At 48.4% G+C, this 18,050-nt stretch overlaps 1 protein-coding gene across 2 annotated transcripts in view; it reads left to right on the top strand.

Moving 5' to 3' along the window:
• Positions 1-18,050, top strand: part of col5a1 (procollagen, type V, alpha 1) — a 551,133-nt gene that overhangs the window by 194,324 nt on the left and 338,759 nt on the right. For both annotated transcript variants that reach the window (XM_072566092.1, XM_072566091.1), the window contains exons 5-6: positions 8,773-8,907; positions 13,323-13,457. In XM_072566092.1, coding sequence (XP_072422193.1) covers positions 8,773-8,907; positions 13,323-13,457 — 270 coding nt within the window. The remainder of the gene's footprint in view (positions 1-8,772; positions 8,908-13,322; positions 13,458-18,050) is intronic.

Below are 18,050 nucleotides of genomic sequence, written 5' to 3'. Positions count from 1 at the left end.
TTTTAGAGACTGGTACACACTTCAGGGGCTGGGTGCCTGAAGAATGTTATTTTGGTTTAGTTAATTTTCATTCCCTTTGGTAAGTTTCCATTAACCATTTGTTTATATATTGGTAATGCTACATTAAGGACAATTTAACCACATTTGGTTAATTAATGGTTTAAGAGAGGAGAACAGCAGTCATAACAATTCAACTCTAGCTAACCCTGGCTTCTGGCGGTGAATTCCATAGATTTACCAGTCTTTGGCTGAAGAAGTTCCTCCTTATCTCCGGTCTTCCCTTTACTCTAAGGCTGAGTCCTCGAGTCCTAGTTTTCCTGCCAATGGAAACATCTTCCAACATCTACTCTGTCCAGACTGTTCAGTATTCTGTAAGTTTCAACTAGATTCTCCCTCATCCTTCTGAACTCCATTGAGTAGAGTCCCAGAGTCCTCAAACGTTCATTCTTGTGAACTTACTGTGGACCTGCTCCAGGGCCAGCACATGCTTCCTAAAATCCGGGGCCCAAAATTGCTCACAATACTCTCAGTGTGGTCTGATCAGAGCTTTAGAGAGCCTCCGAAGTACAATCCCGCTTTATATTCTAGTCCTTTCAAAATAAATGCCATCATTACATTTGCCTTCCTAACTACCGATTCAACCGACAAGTTTACCTTCAGAGAATCCTGAACTAAAACTCCCAAGTCCTTTTTCACTTCAGATTTCTGAATTTTCTCCCCATATAGAAAATGGTCCATGCCCCTATTCTTCCTACCAAAGTGCATGACCTCACATTTGCCCACGTTGTAATGCATCTGCCACTTCTTTACCCACTCTCCGAACCTGTCTAAAACCTTCTACAGTTTCCCAGCCTCCTTAATACTATGTGTCCCTCCACCTGTCTTTGTATCATCTGCAAACTTAGCCAGAATGCCCTCAGTTTCTTCATCTAGATTGTTGATGTATAAAGTGAAAGGTTGTAGTCCCAATACTGAACCTTGTGGAACACTACTTATGGCAAGTTGCCACCCTGAGAAGGACCCTTTCATTCCCACTCACCACATTCTGTCAGACAGCCAAGCTTCTATTCATGCTAGCTCCTTGCCCCTGACACCATGGCCCACCTCCTGTGTGGCATCTTATCAAAGGTCTTCTGGAAGCCCAAGTAGATAACATCCATTGGCTGTCCTTGGTCTAACCTGCTTATTACCTCCTCAAAGAATTCTAGCAGATTTGTCAGGCATGTCCTCCCCTTGATGAAACCATGCTGACTTGGCCCTATTTTACCATTCACTTTCAAGTATTCAGAAATCTCATCCTTCACAATGGATTCCAAACTCTCTTACAAATGACTGACACCAGGCTATTCGGTCTATAATTTTGTGTCATTTGCCTCACTCCCTCCTTAAACAGGGGACTACATTAGTGAATTTCTTGTCCTTTGGGATCCTCCCTGACTCCAGTGATTCCTGGAAGATCACTACTAAAGCCCTCACTATCTCTTCAGCTATCTCCTTCAGAACTCTGGGGTGTAGTCCATCTGGTCCAGGTGATTTATCCACTTTCAAACCTTTCCATTTCTCAAGCACCTTCTCCTTGGTGATGGCAATCATACCCAGCTCTGCCCCTTGACTCTGTCTCCATGGTTGGGATATTACAATTGATCCAGTTTCACTCCAAGCTGACAGACTCCCTGGGCCTCCTGCCTGCTCTTGCTCATGCCCCATTTCCTGCAGGGACTCAATTCCATTCTCCCCGATTTCTCTGCCCCCCATAGCACTTGCTCAGACAATATAACTGTCCACACCAGCACCTCCAATTTGTCAAGCTTTATCCTCAGCTGAGGACGCCCCCCCCCAATTGCTCCTATTGAGGTGGACAGGATCCTCCAGTTTGTCTGAGCCATTTCACACACGCCCGCTCTCCGCCCTTCCTCTACCTCCCAGAACAACGATAGAGTTCCCCTTGTCCTCACCGCCTCTGACCAGCCTGTGGTCCATCAGACCACACCCCACTCCAGTATGATGCCACCATCAAACAGACCATCACCCTCCCCTATCAACTTTCCAAAGGGGCTATTATTGGATGTAGGTTTGCTCTCTGAGCTGCAAGGTTCATTTCCAGACATTTTGTCACCCTACTAGGTAACATCTTCAGTGGGCCTCAGGCAAAGCAGTGGTGAAAATTCCTGCTTTCTATTTATGTGTTTGGGTTTCTCTGGGTTGGTGATGTCATTTCCTGTGGTGAAGTCACTTCCTGTTCCTTTTCTTAGGGAGTGGTAGATGGGGTCGAACTCAATGTGTTTGTTGAGAGAGTTCTGGTTGGAATGCCATGCTTCTAGGAATTCTCCTGCATGTCTCTGTTTGGCTTGTCCTAGGATGGATGTGTTGTCCCAGTCGAAGTGGTGTCCTTCCTCATCTGTATGTGAAGATACTAGTGAGAGAGGGTCATTTTTTTTGTGCCTAGTTGATGTTCATATATCATGGTGACTAGTTTTCTGCCTGTTTGTCCAATGTAGTGTTTATTACAGTCCTCTCCATTGGATTTGTGGGAGGTCTTTGTCCATCCACAATCATGACCTTGAGCTTATCCTTGTTCTCCTTTCCCTTGCTTCCCTCACTGCCCTCTCTGTCCTTCGCCTGCAGCAGCCTTCCAACACAACCCCAAGGTGACAGCAGCAGCTCATCGTCTGACTCAGCATTTCACAGTCTCCAGAGCCAACACTGAGCTCAGCAATTTTAGATCCTCACCTCAGCCCCCATTTCGCTTTGTGTTTGGTTGTTGGTTTGTGTTTTTCTCCATTCTGTCATCTCTCTCATTGATTTTGTTTTCATAGAGCAAGTGATTCAGGATCCTCCCATTCACACCTCCTCGAGAGACAAGTCTGAATTTTTACTTACCCATTCCCTCTCCTTTTGGTCTTTGCATCATTAAATCTTTTGTCATCTTTTGTCATTAAATCTCTCTTTGTTTCGGATGTGCCGGTGTGGCTGCAGCAGAGAGTGTTAGCTCCACTCAGAGGTGTGGGCAAGTGAACTCTGACTGTTGGAATTGTATCCATTTTGAGAAGTTTGTTTGGTTTTAATTAAAGTGGTTTCTGGACAATGGTATCACCCATCTCTCCACCCTGTCAACATGCATGTGACATTGGGAAATTATTTCCCTCTCTTTACCTTTTCCTCTCTCTCATTCTCCCAATTTGACTCTCTGTCTCCCTCTGTCTGTCTCTCTAACAAAAACAGATGTTGCTGGCAAAACTCAGCAAGTATGGCAGCATCTGTGGAGAGAAAGCAGTGTTAATGTTTCGAGTCTGGTAACTCTTCACCTCTGTCTCTTATCTCTGTATGTCCATGTCTTCCTGTTTCTCTGTCTGTCTCTCTCCATCTTTGTCTCTCTCTCTATCTTTTTCTCTTGTTCTCTGTCTCTCTGTTTCTCTCTGTCTTTCTTTCTGTTTTTATGTCTGCCTTTGTCTGTTTGCCTCTCTCTTTCTGTTCCTCTGTCTCTCTCAATCTTTCTTTCTCTCTTCTTGTTTTTTTTCTGTCTCTATCTTTCTCTCTCTCTCTGTCATCCTCTCTCTCTCTGTTCCTGTGCATCTCTGTCTCTGTCTTTCTGTCTCCATGTTTCTCCCTCGCTTTCTCCACACCCCCCCACCCACCCATCTCTTCCACAATCTTATCTTCTTTGTCTAGTGGGTGGAATTCATTCATTTCACATGCAGCACATTTTTTGATGATACATTCTGATACATTTTCACTGTAAATAACATGAAGGTAAATTATTAAATCCTCATTCTTCTGGAGGGAATTGTTAAAAATCCTCAATATCTAACAATTTTCATTCTTACTAAACTACAACAACAGTTTGCACAAAATTCTAAACTGTACCAGTTACTGCAGCTCCCCCCCGCCCCCCACCCCAAGCTCCTCAACACGGAACCCGAAGGACACGTGAAACCCTCAGCTTGGAATACGAAACAGGCAACTCTCAAATCTCACACAGCACAACCCAAATTTTCCATCCATGACAGAATACACAACCTCCAGCCTCCACACCAACCCAGGGTCACAATGAGTGCTGAGTGAACAGTGACCTCAGGGACTGTGTAGGACTCAGGATTGACAGTGGGGGAGGAGCAGGATGGTGATGTTTGTGGAAACCTGGTGTTGTGTGATTTTTAACTTTGTGAAAACTCATATTAATGAAACAAAGAGAACAGCTACTTGTTGGTACAGGTGTACTGGCCCCGTGTTGTTTAGATTACAGGCAGCAGCTGGAGCGGGATACTTGCTCAGATCACCTCCCAGTTTCATCCCATCTGTCTCTCAGGTACATGAGATGAAAGGGTTTCATTAACAGCTGCACAACCTCACACACAATCTAAGCCTCTCTCTCGCTCACATCTGTCTCCACATGGGGGGTCACAATCAGAGATCTGGGGAAACAATTCTCCAACATCAAACGGAGAGAGAACAGGAGCACAAGCTACAATACACACAGGGATTAGCTCCTTCACAAGGAGAAGAGTTCCTCACACAGGCATTGGCAATACAATTCATTTATATTAGCATTTTCTCAGCACTGACCCTCCGACAGTGCGGCACACCCTCAGCACTGACCCTCCGACAGTGCCCACTCCCTCAGCACTGACCCTCCGACAGTGCCCACTCCCTCAGCACTGACCCTCCGACAGTGCGGCACTCCCTCAGCACTGACCCTCCGACAGTGCGGCACACCCTTAGCGCTGACCCTCCGACAGTGCAGCACACCCTCAGCACTGACCCTCTGACAGTGCCCACTCCCTCAGCACTGACCCTCCGACAGTGCCCACTCCCTCAGCACTGACCCTCCAACAATGCCCACTCCCTCAGCACTGACCCTCCGACAGTGTCCACTCCCTCAGCACTGACCCTCCGACAGTGCAGCACTCCCTCAGCACTGACCCTCTGACAGTGCGGCGCTCCCTCAGCACTGACGCTCCGACAGTGCAGCGCTCCCTCAGCACTGACCCTCTGACAGTGTCCACTCCCTCAACACTGACCCTCCGACAGTGCAGCGCTCCCTCAGCACTGACCCTCCAACAGTGCGGCATTCCCTCAACACTCACCCTCCGACAATGCCCACTCCCTCAGCACTGACCCTCCGACAGTGCGGCACTCCCTCAGCACTGACCCTCCGACAGTGCGGCATTCCCTCAGCACTGACCCTCCGACAGTGCTCACTCCCTCAGCACTGACCCTATGACAGTGCGGCATTCCCTTAGCACTGACCCTCCGACAGTGCCCACTACCTCAGCACTGACCCTCCGAGAGTGTGGCACACCCTCAATACTACCTCAGTGCCCACTACCTCTGCACTGACCCTCCGACAGTGCGGCACGCCCTCAACACTGACCCTCCGACAGTGCCCACTCCCTCAACACTGACCCTCCGACAGTGTCCACTACCTCAGCACCAACCCTCCAACAGTGCGGCACTCCCTCAGCACTGACCCTCCGACAGTGTCCACTACCTCAGCACTGACCTTCCGACAGTGCGGCACTCCCTCAGCACTGACCCTCCGACAGTGCGGCACTCCCTCAGCACTGACCCTCCGACAGTGCCCAATACCTAAGTACTGACCCTCCAACCGTGCGGCACTCCCTCAGCACTGACCCTCCAACAGTGCAGCGCTCCCTCAGCACTGACCCTCCAACAGTGCAGCGCTCCCTCAGCACTGACCCTCTGACAGTGTGACACTCCCTCAGCACTGACCCTCCAACCGTGCGGCACTCCCTCAGCACTGACCCTCCAAAGTGCCCACTACCTCAGCACTGACCCTCCAACAGTGCAGCGCTCCCTCAGCACTGACCCTCCAACAGTGCAGCCCTCCCTCAGCACTGACCCACTGACAGTGCGACATTCCCTCAGCTCTGATCCTCTGACAGTGTGATACTCCCTCTCTACTCACCCTCCGACAATGCATCTCTCCCTCAGCGCTGACCCTCCAGCAGTGCAGCACCCCCTCATCACTAACCCTCCGACAGAGCTGCACACCCTCGGCACTGACCCTCTGACAGTGAGGCGCTCTTTCAGTACTGACCTCCGACAGTGCCCACTCCCTCAGCACTGATCCTCCAACTGTGCAGCACTCCCTCAACACTGTCCCTCCAACAGTGCCCATTACCTCAGCACTGACCCTCCGACAGTGCGGCACTCCCTCAACACTGTCCCTCCAACAGTGCCCATTACCTCAGCACTGACCCTCCGACAGTGCGGCACTCCCTCAACACTGACCCTCCGACAGTGCCCATTACCTCAGCACCAACCCTCCGTCAATGCGGCATTCCCTCAGCACTGATTCTCTGACAGTGCCCAATACCTCAGTACTGACCCTCCAACAGTGCGGTGCTGCAGTGTTATTCTGGAATTTATGGTGGTGGTTGATGAGGGCAATCTGAGCCCCCAACCTTTGATCTCCAAGACATGTGTAGTAGCCTCTTAGCCACATTAGTCCAGTTGAGTTTGGGAGTGTGATATCCAGCACCTTCCACAGCACGGACCAAGATATTTTTTTTTTGCCCAGCCACCCTCGGCCTGTTGGGAATTGATCACTGGCAAGGAGTAGGATTCATGCAGAGAGTGGAGTCTGAAGAATTGGATTTTTAAAAAGATTCTTAAATTGGGAAGGAATTTATTTCCTCTGAGGTTGAGGTGGATGTGAATGTCATGGGTTATTAATGTTGATAATTTGCCTTTCTTTGTAACCAGTTCACGTTGTTATTTTCCATCTTTTGTTAAATATCTGAATTATATCATGAAACAGCAATTAACGTTTGTGTTTTAACAATCTTTCTCCGGACCATTCTAGGCCCTATCAGGCAATGGTTTCTGATATTCAGGAGTTGTAATTAGTTTTGAAATCAAAGATTCTTTGCATGAATTGTTATGCTCCAATAAAATGATCAATGAACAGTAATCCCAGGGTCAATCTGCCAGACAGCCTGAAACAGAACAAGGCGTTGTGCCACATTGTCCCGAAGCTGTCAATGGACAGGGAAACAATAGCAAATGGAATTTAATCTGGAAAAGTGTGAAGTGATGCATGTGGCATTACCAATGGGGTAAGCGAGTACATACTGAATGGTAGGACTCCCAGGAAGTACAGAGGAATAGAGGGAATTCAGTGTACATAGATCCTTGAAGATGATAGGACAGATCGATAAAGTGGTTAAGGCGGCAAATGGAGCACTCTCCTTTATTAGTGAAGGTATTGAATGCAAGAGCAAAGAGGTTATGATGAAGCTGTATAAAACTGTAGTTAGGCCACAGCCAGAATACTGTGTGCTGTTCTGGTCACTACACTATTGTAAGGATGTGATTGCATTGGAGAGAGTGTAGAGGAGATTCACCGTGATGTTGCCTGGAATGGAGCAGTCTCACTGCGCAGAGTGGCTGGGTAGGCTCGAGTTGCTTTCTTTGGAACCGAGAAGGTTGAGGAGGTACCTGGTTGAGGTGGACAGAGTTCTGAGGGGCACTGGTCAGAAGAAATCTTCTAGAGACACCACAGCAGCTGTTGGAATTAAAGTCAAATGAATAAATCTGGAATGCAAAGCTGGTCTTCAAGATGGGGACCATGAGACCATCATCAGTTGTTGTAGAAACCCCACCTGGTTCACAGATGTCCTTTTGAGAAGGATTTCTGCCATCCTTATATGGTCTGGTCAACATGTGACTCCAGATGCACAGTGATGTGGTCGATTTGTATCTACTGTCGGAAATGACTTTGGGCTATTAGGGATCAGCCACCAAACTGGCCTTGCCTGTGACACCCAGTCCATGGGCTGCTGCCCTGTGTACAGACTGTGGGAGGTCGCTTGATGCCCTTTGAAGGATTCTGCTGGTGCCCTCCCCATTCTTGAACAACAACCTTCATTAATGTAGGACTTTTAATGAGACAAGTGTGCTAAAGGGCAACACAGGACATCAGGCAAAGATTTGACACCAATCAACATCAAGTGATAATAGGTCGAGCAGTTGTGAGATTGGTCAAAAGGGAAGATTTTAGTGAGACCCTCTTAATGAGTGATAGAGACACGGCAAGGTTTAGGAGGAATTCCAGACCTCAACACCCAGACAGCTAAAGGCACAACAACCAGTACTGGAGCCATGAGAACTGGGCACTGATTGAGGGACTAGAATTGGAAGAGCACCGAGATCTCAAATATCTTTATGTTACCTGGCCACAGTATTCAACTTCTGGGTGAAGACAGAACCCTTGTTATCTGTACAATGATTGCTACATTTACCTTCAGGACTCAGGGTTCATTGCATATGAAATACTCTGAGATGTTCCCCAGTGAGGGAGAAGCCATCTGAAAACCACAAAAACCTTAATAATATTACAGAAACAGTATCCTGAGGCAGCAAGGTTAGTGAGCAGAGGGACACAGATTGCAGGGAATCATTAAAAGAGTCCGAGGGGGAGGGGAGGAGAATGTTTTTGACACAGTGAGTTGTTATGTTCTGGGATGTGCTACCTGAGAGGGCAGTGGGAGCAGATTCATCAGGAACTTTCCCAAAGGGAATTGGACAAACATTAGAAAAGGGGACCTTTCTGAACTCAGTTGTGGGGCAATAAGAGTACAGCAGGGAGAAGGATTGATGAGAGAGCTGGAACACACTTGATGGGACGAATGGCCTCCTCCACTACCAAAGATTTCTGATAAAACAAGAGGGCAGTAAGTGGAGGAACGTTGTGAATGGCTAGGTGCACTATGTTTCCCCTCATTGATGTGGTTTTTCTTCTTGTTTCAGGGTGAAATCCAGCAACTCCTTATTGTGCCTGACCACCGAGCTGCTTATGATTACTGTGAACATTACAGCCCAGACTGTGAGACCCCCCTGCCTGATTCACCGCAGTCTCAGGATCCCAACTTTGATGATTATGATGTAAGTAACTCCTTCTTTGAGATCCATCTGATGGGCTTCGTACTGGCTTTTTTGACTGTTCCCCAAGGAAAGGCCATTCCCAGGGTCTGCTGGAGTTGCCACCTTACCCTTGGCCATCTTCCAGGAGACTATGTCATGTGACCTGGCATCACTCACCAGCCTCACCCCCACTGCCTTGCCATTGGTCACCCCATTGTCCATCCTCACCATTGGTCCATCCCAGTGATGGCCCATATGGTCATGACCAATTGGAAAACTCAATGAGAAATACTAGAGCCATGCAGGATGGATCCTTTGGTCCATCTGGTCCATGCCAAATACGAACACAAACTAAACTAGTCCCACTTGCCTGCTTGTGGCCATATCCCTCCAACCCTTTCCTATTCCTGCATCTATCCAAATATCTTTTAAAGGTTGTAACTATACCCACATCCACCACTTCCTCAGGAAGTTCATTCCACATGCGAACCACCCTCTCTAAAAAAATTGCCTCTTATGTCTTTTTTAAATCTCTCTCCTCAGCTGAAAAATGTGCCTCCTAGTCTTGAAATCCCCCATCTTAGGGAAAAGACAACTACCGTTAACTCTACTATACCTCTCATTATTTTATAAACCTCTATCAGGTCGCCCCTCAACTTTCTACGCTCCCAGCCTATCAGCCTTTCTTTATAACTCAAACCTTCCATACCCAGCAACGTCCTGGTAAATCTCTTCAGAACTCTTTCCAGCTTGATAATATCCTTCCTGTAACTGAGCAACCAGAACTGGACACAGTATTACAGAAGAAGCATCACCAATATTCTGCAAAGTTTCAACATGTCAGTCCAGCTCCTATACTGAAAGGACTGAGCAATGAAGGCGAGCGTGCCAAACACCTTTTTAACCACACTGTCTATGTGTGATGCAAACTTCAACTAATTATGTACCTGCACCCATAGGTCCCTCTGTTCCACCCAATGCCCTACCATGAATTGGATAAGCCATACCCTTGTTTGTTTTACCAAAATGCAATACCTCACATTTATCCAGAACAAACTCCATCTGCCAATTTTTAGCCTATTGACCCATTTGATCAAGATCCCTTTGTAACCTTAGAAAGCCTTCCTCACTGTCTTCAATGCTACCAATTTTGGTGTCATCTGCAAACCTACTAACCAAGCCTTCTATATTCACATCCAAATTGTTTATACGAATGACAAACAAAAGTGGATCCAGAACTGATCCCTGTGGAACACCGCTGGGCACAGGCCTCCAGTCCAAAAACAACCCTCCACCACCACCTTCTGTTGCCTGTCGTCAAGCCAATTTTGTATCCAATAGGTAAGCTCACCCTGAATCCCATGTGACCGACCGAACTTTAATCAGTCCACCATGCAGAACCTTGTCAAAAACTTTACTAAACTCCAAATAAACAACGTTTATTACATTGCCGCCATCAATCTTTTTCGGTAACTTCCTCAAAACCTCAAATGAAATTTGTGAGACAAGATTTTGCTGGCACAAAACCATGTTGACTAGCCCTAAACAATTTTTGCCTCTCTAAGTGCCCATAAATTCTATCATTTATGAACACCTCCAACAGTTTACCTCCAACCGAAGTCAGATGCATAGGCCTGTAGTGCTCAGGCTTCTCCAATAAGCTTTCTTAAACAAAAGTACAACATTAGCCACTCTCCAGTCATCAGGCACTTCACCTGTAGTTATAGATGGTGCAAATATTTCTGCAAGGAGTCTCATAATTCCCTCTCTTACTTCTCACAACATTCTGGCATACATTAGATCAGATCCTGGAGATTTATCCACCTTTATATTCTTTAAGACCTCCTGAACATCCTCTTCTGCGATGTGAGCTGTTTTTAAACCACCCAAGTTTATTTCTCTGCATTTTCAAGACTCCATTTCTTTCTCCACAATAAAACTGAAATGAAATATTCATTTAGTACTTTTCCCTTCTCCTGGGGTTCAATACAAAGATGGCTTCCTTGATTTTTACGAGCCTCTACCCTCCCTCTAGTTAGCCTCATGCTCTTGATGTATTGGTAAAACCTCTTTGGATTATCCTTAATATCTGCCAAATGCCATTTCCCAATGCCCAAAATCTTTAGAACTTATGATGGAAACTATTTAAAGAAAAGGGGAAAGTTCAGCCCCGATCATGCCCTGTTTTCCCACTCTCCATGCAGACATAAGCAAGACATTCATCTCCAGTTCCTCAAGACTCGAGACGAAGTGAGGACTGCAGATGCTGGAAAGCAGAGTCTAGATTAGAGTGGTGCTGGAAAAGCACCGCAGGTCAGGCAGCATCCGAGGAGCAGGAAAATCGATGTTTCAGGCAAAAGCCCTTCATCAGGAATGGAGGCAGGGAATCTCCAGGGTGGAGAGATAAATGGGAGGGGGGTGGGGCTGGGGAGAAGGTAGAAAGAGTACAATAGGTGAGTGGGGTGGGGATGGAGGTGACAGGTCAGAGGGGAGGGTGGGAGAAGGTAGCAAAGAGTCCAGTGGATAGATGGGGGTGGGGATGAAGGTGATTGGTCAGAGGGGAGGGTGGAGCAGATAGGTGGGAAGGAAGATTGGCAGGTCAGAGGAGATTACCTGGGAGTTGCAGTGAGAGAGAGAGAGACTCACTGAGATTCTTGTGGAGAGAGGAGGAGAACGTCTTCAAGTAGGCATCCTTGCGATAGGATTCACAGTAGGGTTAAAATCAACTAGCCAAAAGTGAGGACTGCAGATGCTGGAGATCAGAGTCTAGATCGGTGTGGTGCTGGAAAAGCACAGCAGGTCAGGCAGCATCTGAGGAGCAGGAGAATCGGTGTTTCAGGCAAAAGCCCTTCATCAGGAATACAGGGAGCTTCCGGGGTGGGGTGGGGTGGGGGAACTTGGGAGAAGGTACAATAGGTGACTGGGGGTGGGGATGGAGGTGATAGGTCAGAGGGGAGGATGGAGTGGATAGGTGGGAAAGGAGACCCTGCGCCATCCCGTAAGTATAAGATTTGGTTAGGGGCTTGGAATCTGAGATACCAAACACTGATCAGAATTCGCACATCCTTCCCCCTATCCTGGCCCTAGCCACAGCCTCTTTACAAACCACACCCCTCCCCTCCCCATCCCACCGCAACTACCATACTCTCCTCACCTCCGAGCTGCCCTCAAGCTCCAGCCACGTACAGCCACCTCCTTCTCTCCCCCAACACTCGCTCCCTCTGCCCATTCCATGCAGGAAACCGGGTGACTCCAATCTCCTGCTCTTTAATAAACAGAAATATGCCACAAAAATGAAATAATAAACATGTGTTTTTTTAAACTACAACAGCCTTGCAATGTCTCTTTGCTGCCCATGTGTACTGGAAGTGATTTTCTTTGTTTGTGATTGCAGCGTGATTTGGGGTTAAGATTGATAGGCAGCTAGACAGTGGAAATGAAGCCACTGACTGAGAGAAGACAGTGTATTCACTGAGGACTCAGCCCAGGCCTGTGCTGCAGAGCACAGATGGGGATGGGTGGCTGGGCTGGGGGGCTCTCTTTGTCAGCTCTGACCCCCCAGGAGCTCTCTTTTACCTCACTATTTTAGAGAGAGAGAGAAGTGAACTCTGACTGACCCTGCCTCATATAATGGTTGCATTCCATCATTATGGTGATCATGATGTTTACAGTGAGAGGAGATTTTCAGAATGCTTTGAGTAAATATTTAGATCATCCCTGGTCTCCTTGAAAAGAACGTGAACCTTAAATATACTTAGGCCTGAAGCAGACTTTTTCTCACGTCCTTGGGTTCAGTTTAATGTCTTGGCCTGTTTTAAAGGCCTAAAACAGAGACCTCTTTTCTGGAATGAACTCTAGCTCTGTCTCCACTTCTAACTCCAAAGGCATTCCCCAATGCTGGACTCCTTTTGAGAGTTTACTGTGATCTTTCATGGCTACTTCAGGGATCAAACTCCTCCCCTGGATTTCAAAAAAGGAAAAGGCCTCAGGGTAGGGAATATTTTGTTTTCTGTGGAGAGATCACTGCGGTAAGCCTCAGCTGGTCTCCTGCTTTCCACAACTACTCGTCCCCACATTCTCCCCAATTCCTCCCCCTTGCATGTTGCCTCTGTCTCTGAACCTTCCGCCCACTTGCCCCAATTCCTTCCCTTTACACCCCCCTCTCTGTCTCCCTACCCTTCACCGATTTAACTCATGTTCACTTCCCCTCTCATCAGTGGCCGTTCCTATTCTGCCATTTTCCCACCCATTCATTTCCCACAAATACCTCAGCCCCAGCGTTCCTTCAAACCCTCCATTCCACCCTGCTATTCTCTCCCTTTCTCCCATAATCCCCTTTTACGCCCCACCATACTCTCAGTGGATGAGATAGAGAAAGCGCTGTCTGATCTTTACTCCCTGGGATGTGCTCTAAGTGCCTGTTATTTTCTCCACAGCCTACGGGGGATAATTATTATTACGAATATCCATACTATGACCCTCTATACAATGAAAACGAAGTTCTCACTTCAACAACCTCCGAATATGGAGAGCAGCGTACAGGGCTAGTCACTGAAGTGCCAGACCAACAGGTAAACACAGACAGTTCTCATCATTCATTCAGGGCGTGTGGGGGCCTCTGGGGAGGCTGACATTTGTTGTCTGTCTCCAATGAATTGAATGGCTCCCTGGGCAATTTCAGAGGGCAGTTATGAGTCATCCACATTGCTGTGGGTCTGGAGTTCCTCGTGGACCAGACCAGAAAGGGACAGCAGTTTTCATTCCAAAAGAGCATCAGGTGGGTTTTGACAAGAATGGAGGATAATGTCAGAGCCACCATCACTCAGGATCTCTTTACATTCCACATTTTATGAATTGAACTTGAAATCCTCCAGGGCTATGGTAGAATTTGACTCCATGTCCCCAGAGCATTAACATTAAAGCAGAGATTGTGCAGACATTCTACAGGTCTGGCAGCAGGTGCAGAATGCTAAACAGAATGAAGGTTTCACGTCCAGAATTACTCTTCTTCACACTTTCCACAGAGCGTCAGCTTGGCTTGGGGATTACTGGAGACATCCACTCATTTCCTCAGCAATAGAGAATAAAAACACTGGGGCAGTGTGATACTGGGGCAGTGAGATACTGGGGCAGTGTGATACTGGGACTGTGAGATACTGGGGCAGTGTGATACTGGGGCAGTGTGATACTGGGACTGTGAGATACTGGGGCACTGACATACTGGGGCAGTGTAATCCTGGGGCACTGAGATGCTGGGGCAGTGTGATACTGGGGCAGTGTGATACTGGGACTGTGAGATATTGGGGCACTGAGATACTGGGGCAGTGAAATACTGGTGTGCTGAAATACTGGGACATTTGATACTGGGGCACTGTGATACTGGGGCAGTGAGATAGTGGCGTGCTGAGATACTGGGGCACTGAGATACTGGGGCAGTGAGACAATGGGACACTTAGATACAGGGGCCTGAGATACTGTGGCACTGTGATACTGGGGGACCGAGATACTAGCTCACTGTAATACTGGGACACTGTGATACTGGGGCATTGTGATACTGGGACACTGTGATACTGGGCACCGAGATACTGGCTAACTGTAATACTGGGACACTGTGATACTGGGACATTGTGATTCGGGGAGACTGTGATACTGGGGCACTGTTATACTGGGGCAGTGAGATACTGGGGCATTGAGATACTGGGCCATTGTGATACTGGAGCACTGAGATACTGGGGGACTAAGATATTGGGGTACTACGATACTGGAGCAGTGAGATACTGGAGCAGTGAGATACTGGGGCAATGACATACTGGAGCACTGAGATACTGGGGCAGTGAGATACTGGGAAACTGCGATACTGTGGCAGTGTGATACTGAGACATTGTGGCAGTGTGTTACTGGGGCAGTGTGTTACTGGGGCACTGAGATACTGGGGCAGTGAGATACTGGGGCAGTGAGATACTGGGGCAGTATGATCCTGGGGCACTGAGATACTGGGGCAATGAGATACTGGGGCGCTGTGATACCGGAGCAGTGAGATACTGGAGCAATGAGATACTGGGGCATTGTGATACTGGGGCACTGTGATACTGGGGCAATGAGATACTGGGGCACTATGATACCGGAGCAGTGAGATACTGGAGCAGTGAAATACTGGTGTGCTGAAATACTGGGACATTTGATACTGGGGCACTGAGATACTGGGGCAATGAGATACTGGTACACTGAGATATTGTGGCAGTGATATACTGAGACACTGGGGCAGTTTGATCCTGGGGCACTGAGACACTGGTGCAGTGTGATACTGGGGCAGTATGATCCTGGGGCACTGAGATGCTGGGGCACTGAGACACTAGGACAGTGTGATACTGAGGGACTGTGATACCGGGGCATTGTGACACTGGGACAATGGGAGAATGGGGCACTGTGATACTGGAGCAGTGAGATACAGGAGCAGTGATATACTGGGGCAGTATGATACTGGGGCAGTGAGATACTGGGGCAATGGGTTACTGGGGCAGTGAGATACTGAGGCAGTGTGGTGCTGGGGCAGTGTGATACTGGGGCACTGAGATACTGGGGCACTGAAATACTGGGTTAGTGAGATACAAGGGCAGTATGATACTGGGGCAATGAAATTCTGGGGCACTGTGATACCGGGGAACTGTGATACCGGGCCACTGTGATACTGGAGCAGTGAGATACTGGGGCACTGAGATACTGGGGCACTGTGATACTGGGAAACTGAGATACTGTGGCAGTGAGATACTAGGGCACTGACATACAGGGGCAATGAAATACTGGGGCCGTGTGATACTGGGGCATTGTGATACTGGGGCACTGAGATAGTGGAGCACTGAGATACTGGGGCATTGAGATACTGGGGCATTGTGATACTGGGGCACTGTGATACTGGGGCACTGAGATACTGGAGCTCTGAAATACTGGGACATTGAGACACTCGGCCACTGAGATACTGGGAGACTGAGATACTGGGAGACTGAGATATTGGGGCAGTGAGATATTCGAGCAGCGAGATATTCGAGCACTGAGATACTGGGGCAGTGAGATACTGGGAGACTGAGATACGGGGGACTGTGATATTGGGGCACAGAGATACTCGAGCAGTGAGATACTGAGGCAGTGAGATAATGGGGGAGGGAGATACTGGAGCAGTGAGATACTGGGGCAATGAGATACTGGGGCAGTGAGATAATGGGGGAGGGAGATACTGGAGCAGTGAGATACTGGGGCAGTGAGATACTGAGGCACTGAGATACTGGGGCATTGAAATACTGGGTCACTGAGATAATGGGGCAGTGTTGTACTGGGGCACTGAGATATGGCGCACTAAGATACTGGGGCACTGTGATACTGTGGCATTGAGATACGAGGAGACTGTGATACTGGGGACTGAGATATTGGGGCACAGAGATACTCGAACAGTGAGATACTGTGGCACTGAGGTACTTGGGCAGTGAGATATTGGGGTGCTGAGATACTGGAGCAGTGAGATACTGGGGCAGTGAGATACTGGGCCATTGTGATACTAGGGCACTCAGATACTGGAACACTGATATACTGGGGCACTGAGATACTGGGGCACTGAGATACTGAAACATTGAGATTCTGGGGCACTGAGATACTGGGGCACTGAGATACTGGGGCACTGAGATACTGAAACATTGAGATACTGGGGCACTGAGATACTGAAACATTGAGATACTGGGGCAGTGAGATACTGGGGCACTGAGATACTGGAGCACTGAGATACTGGTGTTGTGTGATACTGGGGCAGTGAGATACTGGGGCACTGAGATACTGGGGCACTGAGATACCTGGGGACTGATATATTGGGGCATGGAGATACTGGATCAGTGAGGTACTGGAGCAGTGAGATACTGGGGCACTGAGATGCTGGAGCACTTAGATACTTGCGCACTCAGATACTGAGATACTGGGCCACTGAGATACTGGGGCAGTGAGATACTGGGGCAGTGAGATACTGGGGCAATGAGATACTGGGGCAGTGTGATACAGGGGCAGTGTGATACTGTGGCACTGCAATACTGGGCCACTGAGATACTGGAGAACTGAAATACTGGGGCATTGCAATACTGGGACATTGAGATACTCGGACATTGAGATACTGGAGCACTATGATACTGGGGCAGTGAGATACTGGCGCGCTGAGATACTGGGGCAGTGAGACAAAGGGACTCTAAGATACTGGGGCACTGAGATACTGGGGCACAGAGATACTGGGGCACTGTGATACTGGGGCTATGAGATACTGGATCTCAGAAATACTGGGGCAGTGAGGTACTGGCGTGCTAAGATACTCGGGCATTGAGATACTGGAGCACTGAGATACTGGGGTTGTGTTATACTGGGGCACTGAGATACTGGGGCACTGTGATACCTGGGGACTGATATATTGGGGCACGGAGATACTGGAGCAGTGAAGTACTGGAGCAGTGAGATACTGGGGCACTGAGATACTGGGGCACTGAGATACTGGGGCAGTAAGATACTGGGCCACTGAGATACTGTGGCTGTTTGATACTGAGGCACTGAGATACTGGGGGGCTGTGAGATACTGGATCTCAGAAATACTGGGGCAGTGAGATAGCGCACTAAGATACGTGGGCATTGAGATACTGGAGTTGTGTGATACTGAGGCACTGAGATACTAGGGCACTGAGATACTGGGGCAGTGAGAAACTGGGGCACTGTGATGATGGGACACTGTGATATTGGGGCACTGAGATACTGGGGCACTGTGATACTGGGACCCTGTGATACTGGGACACTGTGATACTGGGGCACTGGGGCACTGTGATACTGGGGCCCTGTGATACTGGGGCACTGTGATACTGGGGCACTATGATACTGGGGCAGTGAGATACTGGTGCGCTAAGATACTCGAGCATTGAGATACTGGAGCACTGAGATACTGGAGCATTGAGATACTGGGGCAGTGAGATACTGGGGCACTGAGATACAGGGGCACTGAGATACTGGGGCACTGTGATACTGGGACAGTGTGATACTGGGGCTGTGAGATACTGGAGCAGTGAGATACTGGGGCACTGTGATACTGGGACAGTGTGATACTGGGGCTGTGAGTTACTGGAGCACTGAAATACTGGGGGACTGAGATA

The sequence above is a fragment of the Chiloscyllium punctatum genome, chromosome 49 (genome assembly GCF_047496795.1).
Source record: "Chiloscyllium punctatum isolate Juve2018m chromosome 49, sChiPun1.3, whole genome shotgun sequence".
In the NCBI taxonomy this organism is placed as follows: Eukaryota; Metazoa; Chordata; class Chondrichthyes; order Orectolobiformes; family Hemiscylliidae; genus Chiloscyllium; species Chiloscyllium punctatum.
Note: the sequence above shows the minus strand (reverse complement) of the source record. Positions and strands in the feature narration are given on the sequence as shown.